Source organism: Pelophylax lessonae (assembly GCF_965119305.1).
Source record: "Pelophylax lessonae genome assembly, chromosome: 9".
NCBI classification, from domain to species: domain Eukaryota; kingdom Metazoa; phylum Chordata; class Amphibia; order Anura; family Ranidae; genus Pelophylax; species Pelophylax lessonae.
Genome location: NC_138776.1, coordinates 48602601 through 48618944, shown reverse-complemented (window position 1 = coordinate 48618944; position 16344 = coordinate 48602601). Strand labels below are relative to the sequence as shown.

Sequence of the window (16344 nt, the reverse complement as noted above, 5' to 3'; positions counted from 1 at the left end):
TCCCCCACCCCTGCTTTAGGGTGAGCTAGCCAGGTTCCCTATGCTTTAATGTATTTTGTGGTGGAAAGATTCTTATTTGCCAGCATCAGTTCATATTGAACATGTATATTTAGTCTTAAACTTACCTCAAAAAAGGTTGGCAGCTATTTTGGATTTCCACAATTTAGCTATGGTGAGCCTGGCTGCTATTAGAATGTTGGCAACAATAATTCTATGACAAAGTGGGTAATATACTAGTGATTGATATCGGTTTTTCGTTGCCGATACCGATATTTTGGCCAATGCATATCGGTATCGGCCAATATGGGCCAATATTTTTGTACTTTTTTAAAAAAACATTTATTTTATTTTTTTTGACAGGTACTTTTGTGGAGGAATCTGAGGGTCTAAAAGATCCCAAACCCCTCCTCTGCACTTAAAATCATTTAAAATGCCAAGTTTGGCTGTTTTGAATGCTGTCATTTTTTTTTAAATCTGGCGCCAGACAGTACCCGGAAGTGATGTCACTCATGACATCACTTCCAGGTTTTTGCATGGAGACCCGATCAGAGCCAAATGCGGCTTTGATCGGGCCTTCGGCAGCCGTGCAGGCTGGTTGCCTGGGTCTCCCGGTGGGACAGGAGACCCGGGCGAGCCGCGGAAGGCGGGGGGGACATCTCAGCCGCATCGGTTGTCATTACAAGACAGCCGACCGTCGGCTATGGACGCCAGTAGCGGGGTGATGCCTCTAGCTGCAGGCATCACTCCGGTACAAGCACTTTCCCGAGCTATATGGGCAATATCGGTAACCTCCGGGGGCTGATTCCGATATATCGGGGAAAAGTGGCTATCGGCCCTCGATATATCGGCTTTGCCGATAATCGGTCGATCCCTAGTATATACGTATTGAGATTAATTCCCAGTAGGGCTATTGCAGGTGTGAGAGGTGGTGATAGGTTTCCTGTAAGGGATGCTATAAAGGTTAATCCTGCATTCCAAAAACTAGATAAAGTTTTACATTTCCAGAAAATGTGGTATAATGTGCCTGATTGTTCCTCACATTTCCAACACGGGGAAGGAGGACGGAATGATTTATAGAGAGTTTATAGGGTGTCATATACCATTGATTTGATTTAAGATTTTTTGGGAATTATCACAATGCTCGATGAAAGATGAAGCAGATCCATTTATTTTAATGGCTGATTGGCAGGACTTCCAAGGAAATGTTTGAGACAGTTCCTTTTCCCATTTGAGGAGATTAGTGCTCTTTGGGTCACTGGGAAATGAGGTCAGTAGGTTAAAGAAAAAGGATATATCTTTGGAATAGTGCCTGTGGAAAGGAAGTTCCATATTTCAGTGGGAATTACTATTTTACTATCAGGGTTTATTGTTTTAATTTTCCCAATTTACTTTTTTTTGTCTGTCATTAGGTTTTTCGGTTGATAGTTAATATAAGGAAATTATTAAAACCCTGCTTTACTAAGGAATTAATTGAAAGACTGGCTTTACAGTAATCCATAGTTCTTAAGGGGATAGGTAATTGGATTGTGTCACTTGAGGTTTGTGCTTTTTGTAGCATGTGTTTCCATGCTACCAGTGTGGATTTAATTGTTAGGGAGGTATTGTTACTTTAGGAAGTAATGTATAAGCAGCCAATAGTGCAAATAGGTTATAACCTTTGGTTGCTTCTTTTTCAATAGACACCCATGTCAGCATTATGGGTGAGCCAATACTTCATCTCATCTCGGAATGTAGCCATAGAATATTGATAGATCCGGTAGATTCATGCCTCCTTTCTTTTTGCTAGTGGTTAAGATTGCTAGTGCAACTTTGTTTTTTTCCCTTGCCAGATTAGATTGTTGAGTTTGGAGTTAATTTGTTTAAAGAATTTAGAATGTGTTGGGATAGGTAGAGATCGAAAATAGTAAAGGATTTTTGGTAAGGTTAGCATTTTAAATGGGGCCATTCTACCAATCCATGATAGTTGGGTTTTTCGTATGTGTTGAGTCTTCTTGAATTTGGTTGGGTTAAGCGTTTGGGGAAGTTAGCTGTTAGTCGGGTAGGCAAGCTGTACTTCCAGGTATGAAATGGAAGATTGATCCCAATTATACTTATGATTGAGACATAAATTCTTAATCATTTGGAAAGAATGTTCATTGGTAATGCGAAAGACTTTGTACTATTAACTTTATAGTAGGAAACACTTCCAAAATTATCTAAAGCTGTTTGAACCTCTGGCAGACTTTTTTTCTGGATTTGATTGTGATAAAATTATATCGTCCACGAACAGTTCTAATCTGTGATCAGTTTGACCAATCCTGATACCAGTTATACCAGAACTAATACTGATGGAGACTGCCTGTGGTTCAATAGCTTAAGAAAATATTAAAGGTGAGAGCGGACATCCTTGTCTTGTACCATTAGTCAAATGAAAACTTCTTGAGATACAATCTGAGGTGAACACCCTGACCGAGGGACATTATGGCTTTGTGAATGAAACCTGGAAGACCAATTTTTTTTGGAGTTTCTGAGATTTATCCCCAATGGACTCTGTTTAAAGCCTTCTCTGCATCCAAACTAAGAAGCAGGGAAGGCATTAGACTGTGTTCTACATAACCAATTGGATCGATCATATGCCTGGTTCTGTCTGGGCCTTGATGGCCTTTTACAAAACCCATTTGATTTGCTTCTATTAGGGATCGTGTCACACCCAGAAGACGGTTAGCTAGTATTTTGGCAAATATTTTAATGTCTGAATTTAGTAGCGATATGGGCCTGTAATTTAGAGTGGAAGAAAGTTCTTTGCCAGGTTTGAGAATTGTATTGGTGACTGCCTCTAGCATTTCATTGGCTTTTGAAATTTACAAATGCAGCAATTTAGAAATTGGATGAAAGGTTTAACACTTTTTGAAAGATAACTTAGTGCACTTTGGCCCCATCCCCAGCCTGGGGGAACTTCCTTTCTCTACCCCTTCTTCGCCTCTCCTCCTACCCCTTTCTTTTATTTCTGGGCCTCTTGCCTGTTGCTGTGCGCCAACCCCCCCCCCCCCCCCCATTTGTTGTTTTTTTTTTTTTTTCTTCATTTCTTTTTCCTGTGATTAGTTTCGTTTTGTTCTCTCCGTTTTCACAGACAGGTCCCCCCTGTGCACCTCAGCCCCTAAATCTGCAGGCTCAGGCCAGGCATCTCATGCTGGCCCCGGCATGAGGGTCACTATTGGTTTATATCCTATAACACATTTTTATTTGTGTTCTTGCATAAAAATCTGTATTATGTTTCCTGTTTATATCCACTGCGTGCAAATTTGACTTCTGGTTTTCGTTCACATATCAATAAAAACATTGTAACAGAAAGATGAAAATTCCATTTTATATACAACTATATAGAGCAGACCTGAATGAGGAGGAAAAAGGGACTTTGTTCCAAATCATGGACAGTCCCTCAGAATCAGGGACAGTTGGGAGCTATGCTGCAGGGTACAGGGCTTATTAGGTGTTGGAATGACTACGTTTAATGTGTTTGTAACCCTAAACTATGATTCACTGCCAGCCCCTCTATTTTAAGCAGCCATATTACACTGCGTAATTGTTTCTTAAAAAGGAAGCCTGTAAATACCTGTTTTTATGTATCACGTAACTACCGGGCGCTCTAATGCTCCAATCCAGGCTCCAGCGGGGGGGGGGGGCGGCGGCGTTTATATCTCCCTCTGACGTCACTCAGAGAGGTCACGTGAGCCCCTCCTGCTGTAAAAAGGTATTTACAGGCTTTGTGTTTTCAGCAAGGGGGGGGGGGGAATATCTCCCTCTGACGTCTCTCAGGGAGGTCACGTGAGCCCCTCCTGCTGTAAAAAAATATTTACAGGCTTTGTTTTTAACAAACGCTTGCATTATGGCTGCTTAAAAGAGAGGGGCTGGCAGTAGTGAGCGGTGCAGATGACAGAGGCACACAAACTAACCAAGGTGTCAGGGCCTAGCAGCCATGATAAACCATGGTCAGTTTGCCGAGAGGATGGCAGAACCAGGCAGGATCAGCCAGGTTTTTTTACAGCTTCCACAGGGACAGGTTAAACCGCACAAGCACTGTACTATTTAACCTGCTATAAGAAAACAGGATCTCCCCTTTTTTTTTTGTTTTTTGTTTTTTGTTTTTTTTGTTTGTTAGGGGTACAACCACTTTGTTATACTTCAAATGCTGTTGTGTTTTTTTTGTTTTTTTCCCCCTTTTATTATGGTTCTGTAATTCATTTGACTCTTCTGCACTTCCTCCAGGTTCAATACAAAGCTGTGGAGGACTACAGCGGCGCATGTTGCCCTATAACCAAAGGTATTCGAACCTTCTTCACCACCCCCTGCACAGAGGAACCACGGATGAAGCTGAAGAAAGGAGAGCTTGTCTTGGCCACTCGAGGCTTGAAGTATGTTCTGATCTGTTCAGCCAGTACTTATTGGATAACTCCACCCAAAAAAATTAGACCTCTGTTCTGATAAAACTTAAACCCTTAAGCTGGCCATAGACAGTTCCAATTTCAGCCGGTTGAGCAGGAACCGTCTCTGAGATTCGAACCATGTATTGGCGGGCTGAATGTACCCAATTTGATCAATCGATCAACTTGGATACAACCAGCATCCTGGGTTTTACATGCAACTTCTGCAAGCTTCTGTTATAGTCACTGCAGTAATTACTGTCTTCTCCCGACACGGACAGCTCCCCCGCCCCCTTACCGGTAGAACACAATGGTTTGGTGCGAGGGATTTCCCTGTCAACACTGTCTGTGTTGATGGGGGAATCAAGCTAATTTCTTTCCTGCAACCCCTGGTTGCAAGAAAGAAATTCACTCTGCCTATGGCCAGAGTTAATGCTGAGGGGAAAGGAGAACTTAATGCCTTAAACTAATTTTGCAGTTTATGGAATGTATTTGTAAAACGGTACATATCTTTGCAACTACTTGGTATATCCGTCCCTTTTTTTATTGGTGGTGAATGTTAAGCTCTTGCTGACTGCCCCACGTACATATAATGTTGGCTGGTGGCGGCTCTTCTGCGCGAAATCACGTACAGGTACGTCACCTCGTGCTTCCGAGTCTGCGTCGCGCACGGGAACTGCCAACGACCTGCTCCCGGTGTGATTGGACACAGCAGGAGCCAATCAGCGGACCCGGTGTCCGCCAGGACCCGCCGATTTTCCTGAGAGAGGCAGAGCGGTGGTCTGCCTATATAAACAAGGCAAGTCGCCGTTCTGTGACAAGGGAAGATAGAGACCATGTGATTCTGCTATGCAGGAACACAAATCTCTGTCTTCCCATAGTTAGAGCATCCCCCGCACAGTTAGAAAGCAGTCCCTAGGGACACATTTAACCCTTGGATCACCCCTGATGCCAGTGTCAGTACAGTGACAGTGCATATGTTTTAGCACTGATCACTGGTCCCCAAAAAAAGCGTCAAGAAGTGTCACTTAGTGTCTTATTTGTCCCCTGTAATATCGCAGTCCTGCTATAAGTTCGCTGCCATTACTAGTAAAAAAAAAACAAAATTCCATAAAAATATCGCATAGTTCGTAGACGCTATAACATTTGCGCAAACCAATCAATATACGCTTATTGAGACTTTTTTTTTTTTTTTTTTTTCACCAAGAACATGTAGTAGAATACATATTAGCCTAAATTTATGAAGAAATTTAGATGTTTTTACATTTTTTTTTTTATTGGATATGTTTTATAGCAGACTGTAAAAAACATTATTTATTCATTTTTTTCACAATTGTCTTTTTTTGTTTATAGCCTAAAACAATAAAAACCTGCAGAAGTGATCAAATACTCTTATTTGCTGAAAAAAAAAGGACCTAAATTTTATTTGTGTATAGCGTCGGTTAAAGTAGCGCAGTGCCACATCGCAAAAAAAATGACCTGGTCATGAATGGGGGCAAACCTTCCATATGTGATGTGGCTGCCTCGTATGCATACAGCTGGCAGGAAAAGGTTAAAATGTACACAAAAATGTAATCTGTTGCAGCTTATCCATCCTTGGATATGGTGGCTGCAATTTGTTTTTTTTTTTGTTTTGTTTTTTTTTTTTTTTTTTCCTTTATTTTCACAAGGTGATCCTGCCAGTAACATGCTTGCTGTCCTAGGCTGACAACTCTCACTTACTCATATCTATAGAGGAGCAGCCTTGTCACCCTAGGCCAGGAAATGTGCTGACATAAAGTGTTCGGATTACAGAACATTATATTAGTTTAGAAAGGTTTGTAGGCTTTTTCTGGCCGCAGGGTTTCATTGTCATGCTGTTGTATAAGAGCTAAATGGTGCTTAGTGGGATAGTTATTTAAGTCTTGTGTTTTTCACAGGCACTGGATGTATGGAGACAAAATCTATGAGGGTGACGACTGTCCTCAAGGTGGGTAATTTTTTTTCCCCCAGACATCTTCCAAGCTTTAATGAGGGATAGGCTCCTCCCACCTTACACAGGAAACACAATCCACATTAGTTTTAATACAGGTCAGAGACCGAGACCCTCAGTATTTTGTGTTTCCCCGGCCAGACAGGATCACTTCAAGAGAAAACTTCATGCTTTCAGGCCTCCGTGCTAGGTGGCAGGAGCCTCCCCGACCCTGGCCTTTCCTAAACTGGGGCAGTGTCCCTTGGGAGTGTAGGTGGGGAATTGGGGGTCCCCCAGTACCTCTGGTATGGGGGGGTGGGGTGGAGGGACCCCTTTCCCTCTTGACTTAATTTCCTTTAGGGGGAGCCACAGTGGATGCTTACCCAGTTCCTGGAGGGTTGCAGAGATTGCAGTTCCGGTGCAGTGACGTCATCTGTCTGCGTTCCTGGGTGCTGGCAGCATGGAGGTTCTCGAGGGAGCCGGGAACGCTGGGGCCGAGTCATTCCCAGCCTTCAAGGAGTGGGGGGAAAGTGCCGCAGTGGTGCCGGCGTGGTGGAAGTGTCGAATCGGCCATTTTGGTTTTGGGCAACCGGCGTTGGGGGGGGCTGGCCACAAAAGTGGGGACAGATGCTGCAGCACTGGACCGGTCCCAATCCACAGGGCCAGTCCAGAATTAACAAAAAAAAGAGTGGGGCCAGCGAACAGTCTAGGCACTTAAAGGACGCTGCAAGGCCAGACTCCCTGCACATCAATGGAGGTGGCTGCTGCAGAGGAGGTGGATCAGGGGACGCATGCGGATTGTGGCCCTAAGGTAAGCCAGTGGGTCATCGGCTTTGTTACATAACACTGGTGGGGGGCACTAGTAGTAGCTGTGGTGAGGTACACTGCTTTAGCTTGCAAGGTGTGGGGCACTGGTGGTCTTCCTCTCTCCCTTGTGTGTTGTTCGGTTTTTGCACCTGGCAATTTCTTTACCGCTTGGTGTTTGCTTTTGCCTTGCAGGGCAAGAGCCGCAAAGATAAAGATGAAGCGGTCCCAGGGGAAGTTCCCAAAAAGAAATGTGCCTCGTGCAAACAAAAGTTGTCATCTGGAAAAAAATTGCTTTGCCAGGACTGCATTGATGCTCTAACTAAAAAAGAAACTAGCTCTATGTTTAAAAAATGAAAAGACACCATGAATACATAAATTTACATAGTAGGTGAGGTTGAATAAAGACAACAGTCCATCCAGTTCAACCTGTGTAGGTGTGTGCGGCTGTAATCATCTCACATACCCCTGAATGTTCTGATCCTTGAGATGTACGTCTAATAGTCTTTTGAAAGCCACCATACTACCCGTAGAAACCACCTCTTGTGGTAGAGAATTCCACAATCTTGTAGCCCTAACAGTAAAGAACCCCCCACGTTGCCTGAGGTTAAAACGCTTCTCCTCTAATCGCATTGTATGCCCCCGAGTCCTCATGCAATCCCTTCGACTGAACAGCTTTTTTTCTAAGCTGAGATCCCCATTGAGATATTTAAAAATTGCTATCATGTCCCCCCTCAGGCGTCTCTTCTCCAGGGAGAATAAATCAAGCGATTGCAGACGCTCTTCATAATCAAGGTCCTCCAATCCCCTAATCAGTTTATTTGCCCTTCTCTGGACTCTCTCCAGCTCCAACACATCCCTCCTGAGGATGGTTAAAACTTTTAGGTCCTTTAGATCTTCTCTTCAAGAATCCGGTCCTTCGGACGCATTTCAGCCCAGTACTGCATATTCTAACTTTTAACCAGCCATTGCGTCCACCTGTGTAGCCAGGACATTGGATCTCTGGTTGGAGCAGTTTAAGATCCTCCTAGAGCAAGACACCCCTAAAGAAGGAAGTTTAGATTCACTCCCCATCCTCAACAAGGCCGTGGCTTATATTGCAGATGCCTCCAAAGAGGCCATCAGGTTTTCAGCTAGATGTACAGTGCTCAAAAACGGGACCAGATGGGCAATCTGGCTTAAAGCCTGGGCCAGAGACACAGCTTCTAAAGCAAAGTTACAGTTCAAGGGCAGCTTAATATTTAGTGAAGACCTGTATTCAGTTTTGGAGAGGTCTGCTGCTAAAAAAGGCTTTCAAAATCCAAAGAGGCAACAGTCTAAAAACTAGATTTTTGTCTTACCGTAAAATCCTTTTCTCTGATGTTCATTGATGGACACCGCTTGGGTTATGCTGCTCTCCATAGGAGTAGGACTAGGTGAAAACAAATTTGACTAAGCCCCTAGGGCAGTCCTACTTCCCCCTTACTGCTATAGGACCTCGGTTTGTAACAAGCAGTGTCAGAAAAATACATAACCCAACTCAAACAGGGGGGTGGGTGCTGTGTCCATCAATGAACATCAGAGAAAAGGATTTTACGGTAAGACAAAAATCCAGTTTTCTCTTTCGTTTCATTTAAAGACACAACTCCATATCTTCTTTGACCCTTGGGACGTCCCAAAGCAGTGTCAGTATGAGTGGTGGGAAAACACAGCAGTGAACATAATTCCCAAAAGAGGCTAACATAGCCAACCAGGTTAACAAGGAGCTCAACTAGGAACCACTGGAGCTCACCACCAGGAAAAAATACACCCTCAAGAGGCCAGAGCCTCTGCAATGGCAGCCTGCAAATTTTTGCAGCCAAATGCAGCATCCGCAGATGCGAGCACATCCACCTTGTAAAACCTTGTGAATGTATGCACAGACGACCATGTGGCCACCTTGCACACATGGACCACTGACGCCTGATGACGGAAAGCACAGGATGCACTAAGCGCCCTTGTATAATGTGTCTTAACAGGGAAAGGAGGAACCTGACACCTGATGGAATAGGCCTGCACCACGTCTGACTGATCCATATGGAAATAGTCGCAGCAGATGCGGCCTGCCCCTTATGAGATCCATCCGTAAGGACAAACAAGAAATCTGATTTACAAATCTACTCAGTTTCCACCAGGTACACCCTGATTGCCCGAACCACATCTAGGGAATTTAAAGCAATTTCTTTAGGATGTTTAGGCTTAGGCACAAGGAAGGCAACACCATGTCTTCAAGTGGAAACCCAAGACGACCTTAGGAAGGAAGGAGAGACTGGCAGGAACTGAGCACCACTTTGTCCCTGTGAACCACCAGGTAAGGTGACCGACAGGACAACACAGCCAGCTCTGACACCCTACGTGCAGAAGTAATAGCCACCAAGAAGGCCACCTTCTGTGACAGAGTAAGCAGAGGAAGTTCACAAATCTTTTCAAAAGGTGGATTTTGAAGAACCGACAGTATCAGATTGAGTTCCCAGGGAGGTACCAGGGACCTTACTGGAGGAGCCAAGTGGCATACCACCTGGACGAAAGTGTAAACCAAAGAATTTGCAGCTAACAGCCATTGGAAAAAAATTGCCAAGGGAGAAATCTGGCCCGTGATTGTGCCCAGAGCCAAACGCTGATCTACACCCTGTTGTAGGAACTCCAGCAGACAGGACACCGAAAAGGAAGGGGAAGAACCCCCCCCCCCCCCCCCGACTCACACCAAGATATGTACGCCCTTCAAACTCGATGTTAAATCTTCCTAGAAGTAGATTTTCTACCTTTTAACAGCGTAGGAATCACCAAATCGGACAACCCTCTGTGCTTCAGTACCTGGCTTTCATTAGCCAAGCCATTAAAGCCAGCGACCGTAAAGCAGGATTGAAGATCAGTCCTTGAGACAAAAGACTTCTCTGAGAGGCAGTCTTCAAGGAGCATCGGCTACCAGCCTTACTAGGCCTGCATACCAAGACCAACGAGGTCAGTCTGGAGCCGCCCTATCCTCTTGGCAAAGGGTTACAACCAACGAGTTCATCTTGGATCTAATCGGCAACGGTTAGAGGATAGAATTTCATCATATACCCCTAAGCTATTTTTTGGTGACTCCACTGCCAAAGGACTCATTCATGGCAGCTTATTTCTGGATCAGGGAATCATTTCCCCCATTCGAGAACAAGGGTATGGGGGATTCTTTTCCCATGTATTCATCAGAAGGAAACCATCGGGAAAATACAGAATTCTGAATTTGAAGGAGGTCAACAAAAGTGTTTTGTACCGAAAATTCAAGATAGACACGATTTTCACAACAAGAGAGCTGTTATTCAGAGAAGCTTTTATGGCGACGATCGATCTAAAAGATGCACACCTGCATATTCCGATCAGAGGCTGCTCCAAACCCTTCCTCGGGTTTGCAGTGAAAAGACCATGCCAGACAATAATTTTCAATTTTAAGCCCTCCTGCTTGGATTGACATCTGCTCCCAGGATCTTCACAAAGGTCCTAGCGGAAGCCTTACAGGGGTTGAGGACCTCAGGTATCCAGATAATACCCTACCTACACAATAAACCATCTGCAATCGCTGGGATGGATTGTGAACTCACAAAAATCGAATTTTTGGAAGCATCGCAAAAAGTTGTCTTCCTTGGTTACATATTCTACTCAGTGGAACCCTAAACATATTTACCAGAAGAGAAGAAAGGTCTATTTAAGTTAGAAACCTCCAATCTCCTACTGAGACAGGCAATATCCATCAGGGACATGAGGCTGTTGGGCCTGATGACACCATCTATCCCAGCAATCTCCTGGGCTCCAAGGTTCAGAGTACCTTGAACGATCGAGTAACCCTGCCGGATCAAGTAAAAGAGTCTTTGCATTGGTGGCTACAGGAAGACAACTTGTCAAAAGGGAGAACTTGAACTCAGGAAAATCCAGTCCGGATAACAATGGATGCGAGTGCATGGGGTTGGGGAGCCCACATAGAAGGTCTAGCTTCACAGAGAAAATGGGAGAGATCAGAAGGGTGCCTACTTTTTTAATGTAAGGGAACTAAAGGCAATTTGGGCAGCAGTATCCTACGTAAACAAACCAGGAGGTACGCGGGCCCCCTCCCTTTATGGAGGTGGCAAAACTGATCCTTATATGGGCGGAAGAAAACATCCCCTCTCTGGCGGCCATTCGCCTCAAAGGGGAGCTGAATTCTCTGGCGGATTTCTTGAGCAGAGAAAGGATTTGTCATATGGAATGAAGTTTGAATCAGGAATTCAGGAATTGTTCAAGGCAATCTCAGAGATTCGGGTTCGTCCTCTAATAGACCTGTTCGCCTCATCCAAAAATGCGAAAGTGGAACATTTTTTCTCAATTTACAGTCTGGGCTTGGATGCTTTTGTATTTCCATGGGCAGAGAATCTCCTGTATGCTTTCCGTCCGTTCAGGCTCATACCAAAGGTGATTCTGAAAGTCAAATCCTCAAGAGCAAAGGTAATTCTGATAGCTCCAGCTTGGTCAAAAAGGTCATGGTTTGCCGCTCTACAGAAACTGTCAATAGCAACACCCTGGAGGCTGCCAGAGAGGATAGATTTACTGCTCCAGGAAGAGTTATACCACCCGCAGGTGAGCCGTCTTTTTCTGATGGCTTGGCTTCTGAGCAGCACCTGTTAAAAAACAAGGAATTGTCAGGAAAAGTAATCAACACTATAATAAAGTTTGCAAGACATTCTGCTTTTGGCAAAGTGACAATAACAGGATTTCTTGACCGATTATTCTGGCAGTATTAGACTTTCTACAGAATGGGTTTGACTTAGGGTGAACCCCCAATACTTTGAGTGTTCAGGTGGCAGCATTGTCCAATTTCCCAGATATCATATTGGTAGAACATTTTCTAATAAAGAGATTCATCAAGGCTGCCTCAAGGAGTAGAGCGCTGCGGACAAATAAGTTTCCCCCCCGTGGGCTTTTTTTACGGTACTGCAGAGTTTCTCAAAATAGCCTTTTGAGCAGTTAGAGGAAAGTACATTAAAAGTATTAACCTACAAGACCGTGCTCTCAGTGGTGCTGGTCATGGCTAGAAGAATCAGCTAACTACAAGAGATGCCCATAGCAGAGCCATACTGCTCTATTCTGCTCGATAGAGAAATTCTATCACTGGATCTGGGTTTTCTTCCCAAAGTGTCGAGGGACTTTCATCGATCACAGGAAATCGTTATCACATCATTTTGTCTACAAATTAGCAACCCTAGGGAAGAAGATTTCCATAAAATTGACGTAAGGTGGGGCTTATTAGGTTACATCGAGCGCACCAAAGAATGGAGGAAAGACCCCAATCTGCTCCTTCTATACTGGGGGCACAAAAAAGTTTCAGCTGCTTCTAAAACTATCGCTAGATGGATGAAAAGGGCAATCATTGAGGCTTATGCAACTACCGGCCTCTAGGTTCCCCAAAATCTTAGAGCCCATTCCACCAGAGCCTTGGCTACATCCTGGGCTGAAAGGGCAGGAGCTAACCCGATCCAAATCTGCAAAGCAGCCACCTGGTCGAGTTTCCAGACATTTGTCAAGCATTGCCATCTGGATCTCTTATCCGCTAACAACCAGGCTTTTAGGAGAAAAGTGCTTCAGGCTGTAGTCCCTCCCTAGCAGGTATGGTTTCTATAATGTCACTCTAATTAAAGCCGTCCTGGAAGATGACTGGGGGGAAGAACTAAGTTATTGGCTGTTAACTTGATTTCCAGGAGTCTTCCAGGATGCCACTGCTTCCTGCCCTATTATAAATATTGTAGTATGGGTGGTGGGTATGAAAGTAGATGTGCCTTTAGTTATTTGTTATTACTGAGGGTCTCTGTGTCTCACCTGTATTTAAACTAATGTGGATTGTGTTTCCTGTGCTTGGTGGGAGGAGCCTATCTCTCATTAAAGCTGTCCTGGAAGATTCCTCGAAATCAAGTTAACAGGTAATAACTTCGTTTTTTTTTTTTTTTTTTTTTTTTTTTTTTTATAAATTTTAAACCATCAAAGCAGTTTGGTGTTTATTTTGCATTGTCAATTTGTTGGAAACAGTGTTCTGTATCCACTGAGAGATGGTCAATACAAATGATAGCAGGAGTGGGCCTAAGGGTAGAAAGGTACTGATGGTAGAGTGTAGCAGGCCAAACATCTACAAAGTGTAAATGTCTTGGCTAGAAGTGGGGAGAACATCATTCCAGGTGATACAAGAGCAGTACTGGAAATGGTGTCGAGGCTCGGTGGGAGATGGAGGTGCGTGGGAGCACGCTAGAGGCACAGGGGTGCACTTGGAGACACAAGGACCACCGGGCGTGCCTGGAGTCAAAAGGAAATGCTGAAGGCACAGGAGTCCACTTGGATCATGGTGGGCTGGAGTGGCACACTGGAGGCAGGCAGGGGCACATGGATGGCATTGGGTTGCAGGTTAGCAACAGCAGCAGAGAGCTCTGCTAAGGCAAAACTGTAATGTTGCTTTAATGCCAAGCCACACATTGCTTCAGAATTCAACGCTACCTCACTCAGAAGAACTGCCCCTTGATTGGCTGAGGAGATGGCAGCACTCTGGGTAAACCGGAGTAGGACCCGCCGCTAGATCCTGGGAGAATGTAATCAAGCAACTGGTCAGATTGCACAGCTAAAGGGTTTCAAAGGATGCTGGGGTATGGTTCTGTTGTGTAGCGCTTAAGGTAGGGAGCTGGAGCCTGCTGGTCCCTCCCACTAAATTTAGTGATTGTATACTATCACCTTGAAAAATAGCCCATTCAGTTTTAAAATAGAAATGAAAGGAAAAACATTTGTGTATAGATATAAAAAAACTCACATACCTTTTTTTATAAGTGATTACATTCCCTCTGTTCTCAGCTGCATAAGAGCTGATCTTCCCAGTGAAGGGCTGTGCAGGGTGCAGGGGTGTCAGTACAAGTCTGATTATTGGGGATAAGCAGGGTACCCAACATAGCTAGAGAACAGACCACTCTGTGCTTATATGCTTAGTGTGGTCCGTTTTTAATAGGAAAGCAGAGGGACTTGCAAAAACACCAGGGATTTCACACAAAGGAAGCAATACAAAGAGAACAGGAGACTTTTTTTTTTTGTACAAGTAAATGGGACAGCAGGCACATATAAGGAGTAAGAAATGTTGGGTTTACAAATTCTTTAATCTTACTACAGAGCAAAGACCAGCAGAAGGACCCAGTGATGACATCACTGAGTTCCAAAAAAAGTATGTCATGAAAAATAAAATGATTTGATTGTAAAATAAATTGCATATTAATCAGGGGGTAAAAGGGAAGATATTTTACATGTACATTACGCTGCAGCTGTAACAAACTAGTTCTGTTCTTTCTAGATGGACTCCGGGTTCGGGGCTGGTTCCCCAGAAGATGTGTTGTAAAACATGTTTCTGATACAGGCTCTGACCAATCAGACGATGAGAAGAAAACAAGATAGCCCCAGTAGACACGTTTGCCTCATCTCCACCAATTGTTTGGTATTTTTAAGGCAGTAAATCCAAGTTAAATCCTGGCTCATATGAAAGTTCTCAACAGCATTTACAAATGTGTATGTCTCGGTGATCAAAGCTGTGTAAGTACTAAAGTTGTGATCCTAAGGGGAGATTCATTACATGGCCAAATGTTTGTGGACAACTGACCCTCACACTTAAATTCGTTAGTATGCGATCCCATTCCAAATTCGTGGCTATTAAAGCAGAACTTTACCTGTAAAACAACTTGATAAAAAATAAAGTTTTTAACAAGAAACAAAAATTTCACATTAATAACTATTAAAATTAGTGTGTGCTGTAAATTGCCTCAAGAATTGTTCCTGTTTCTTCTTGCTGAAGGCTGCCATTTTGCTGAAGCCCAGAACCCCTGAGCAGCAGTAAATCCTTAGGTTGCCAGTAGATCCGCCACTACATGTGCAGAAAAATAGAAAGCAACGGCACATATGCAGAGCAGGGTGAGACAGTGTATTACTGGATTTTAAACAGCATATGCACTGCTTTTTTAATGTTTTACACAGCGATACCTGCAAAAAGGGCCAGCCCGATGTGATCTAGCAGGAGTTAGCAAGGAGTCTAGCAAGTTCCAGTTTAATATGGAGTTTCCCCCCTATCCTTCCCCCCTTTGTCCTTTATAACAACCTTAGGCTTTACATGAGATTGTGGAATATGTCTGTGGGAGCTTGTGCCCATTTAGCCAAAAGAGCATTGCACCATGATGGATGAGAATGGCTCCGAATCAGCATTCATATTCATCCCAAAGGTGTTTGGTAGAGTTGAGGTTCGGGATATGTGCAGGTCACTTAAAGTGTTACATTACACATGCAAAGCAAAGTGGCTGGTTCACTCAAAGTGTTACTAAACCCAGCACCCTGCATTCACTATATCTGGTCTCCCACAGTGCACAGAACATGGAAATGTAATTATTTTATTAAATCTAAAGTGCTAAATACCTTTTCTCATCAGCAGTATATAGCAGTCTTATGACTTCTATCGGTGTCTGGTTAAAGCTTGTAGGAGTTTTCATTCTACTCTGACTGTCCAATGAGAATGCAGGACTCTTGACTCTCTGTCTGGACAGTGCTGATTGGCCATGTGCTGATCACATGCACCCTCCTAAGAAAAAAAAAAAAAACCCTCTAGCAATACACACCAAACTGAGCATATGCAGAGTGGCTCCAAATGCTCTGTCTTATCAGGAGATGGATTGGAGACTCTGGAAGAAGGGGAAGACAGGATCAAAGAGCCTTTTTACTTACACAATGTGGAGGATTAACCCCCTTCGGGTTCCACAGTTGGTATAACAACCACGCGTTACTGCATATGCAGGCTGATTTTACTGTTGTGGGTTTAGTAACACTAAGTTCCTCCACACCAAACTGGTCAAACCAGGTTTTTATGGAGCTAGCTTTGCTCACAGTGGTACAGTCATGCTGGAGCTGAAATAGGCATTCCCCTAAATTGTTACCACAAGGTTGGAAATGCACAGTTGTCTAAAATATCTTTTGTATGTTGTAGTATTAACAGTACCCTTCACTGGAGACTAGGGATGCACCGATCCAACTTTTTTGGTCCCGATTCATATCTGGCGTTGTGAAATCGCCGATACCGGAACGGATCCGGAGCTACACACAAAGCATGCGGCTGCAGTACGGAGCAAAGCTGCTGCTTCATGTGTACGGCTTCTCCAT

At 43.9% G+C, this 16344-nt stretch overlaps 1 protein-coding gene across 1 annotated transcript in view; it reads left to right on the top strand.

The window, feature by feature from the left end:
* Positions 1-14870, top strand: part of ZDHHC6 (zDHHC palmitoyltransferase 6) — a 47286-nt gene extending 32416 nt beyond the window's left edge. Inside the window, exons 9-11 of the mRNA XM_082268285.1 lie at positions 4246-4391; positions 6320-6369; positions 14501-14870. Of these exons, the coding sequence (XP_082124411.1) occupies positions 4246-4391; positions 6320-6369; positions 14501-14601 (297 nt within the window). The 3' untranslated portion in view covers positions 14602-14870. The remainder of the gene's footprint in view (positions 1-4245; positions 4392-6319; positions 6370-14500) is intronic.
* The last annotated feature ends 1474 nt before the right edge of the window (positions 14871-16344 follow it).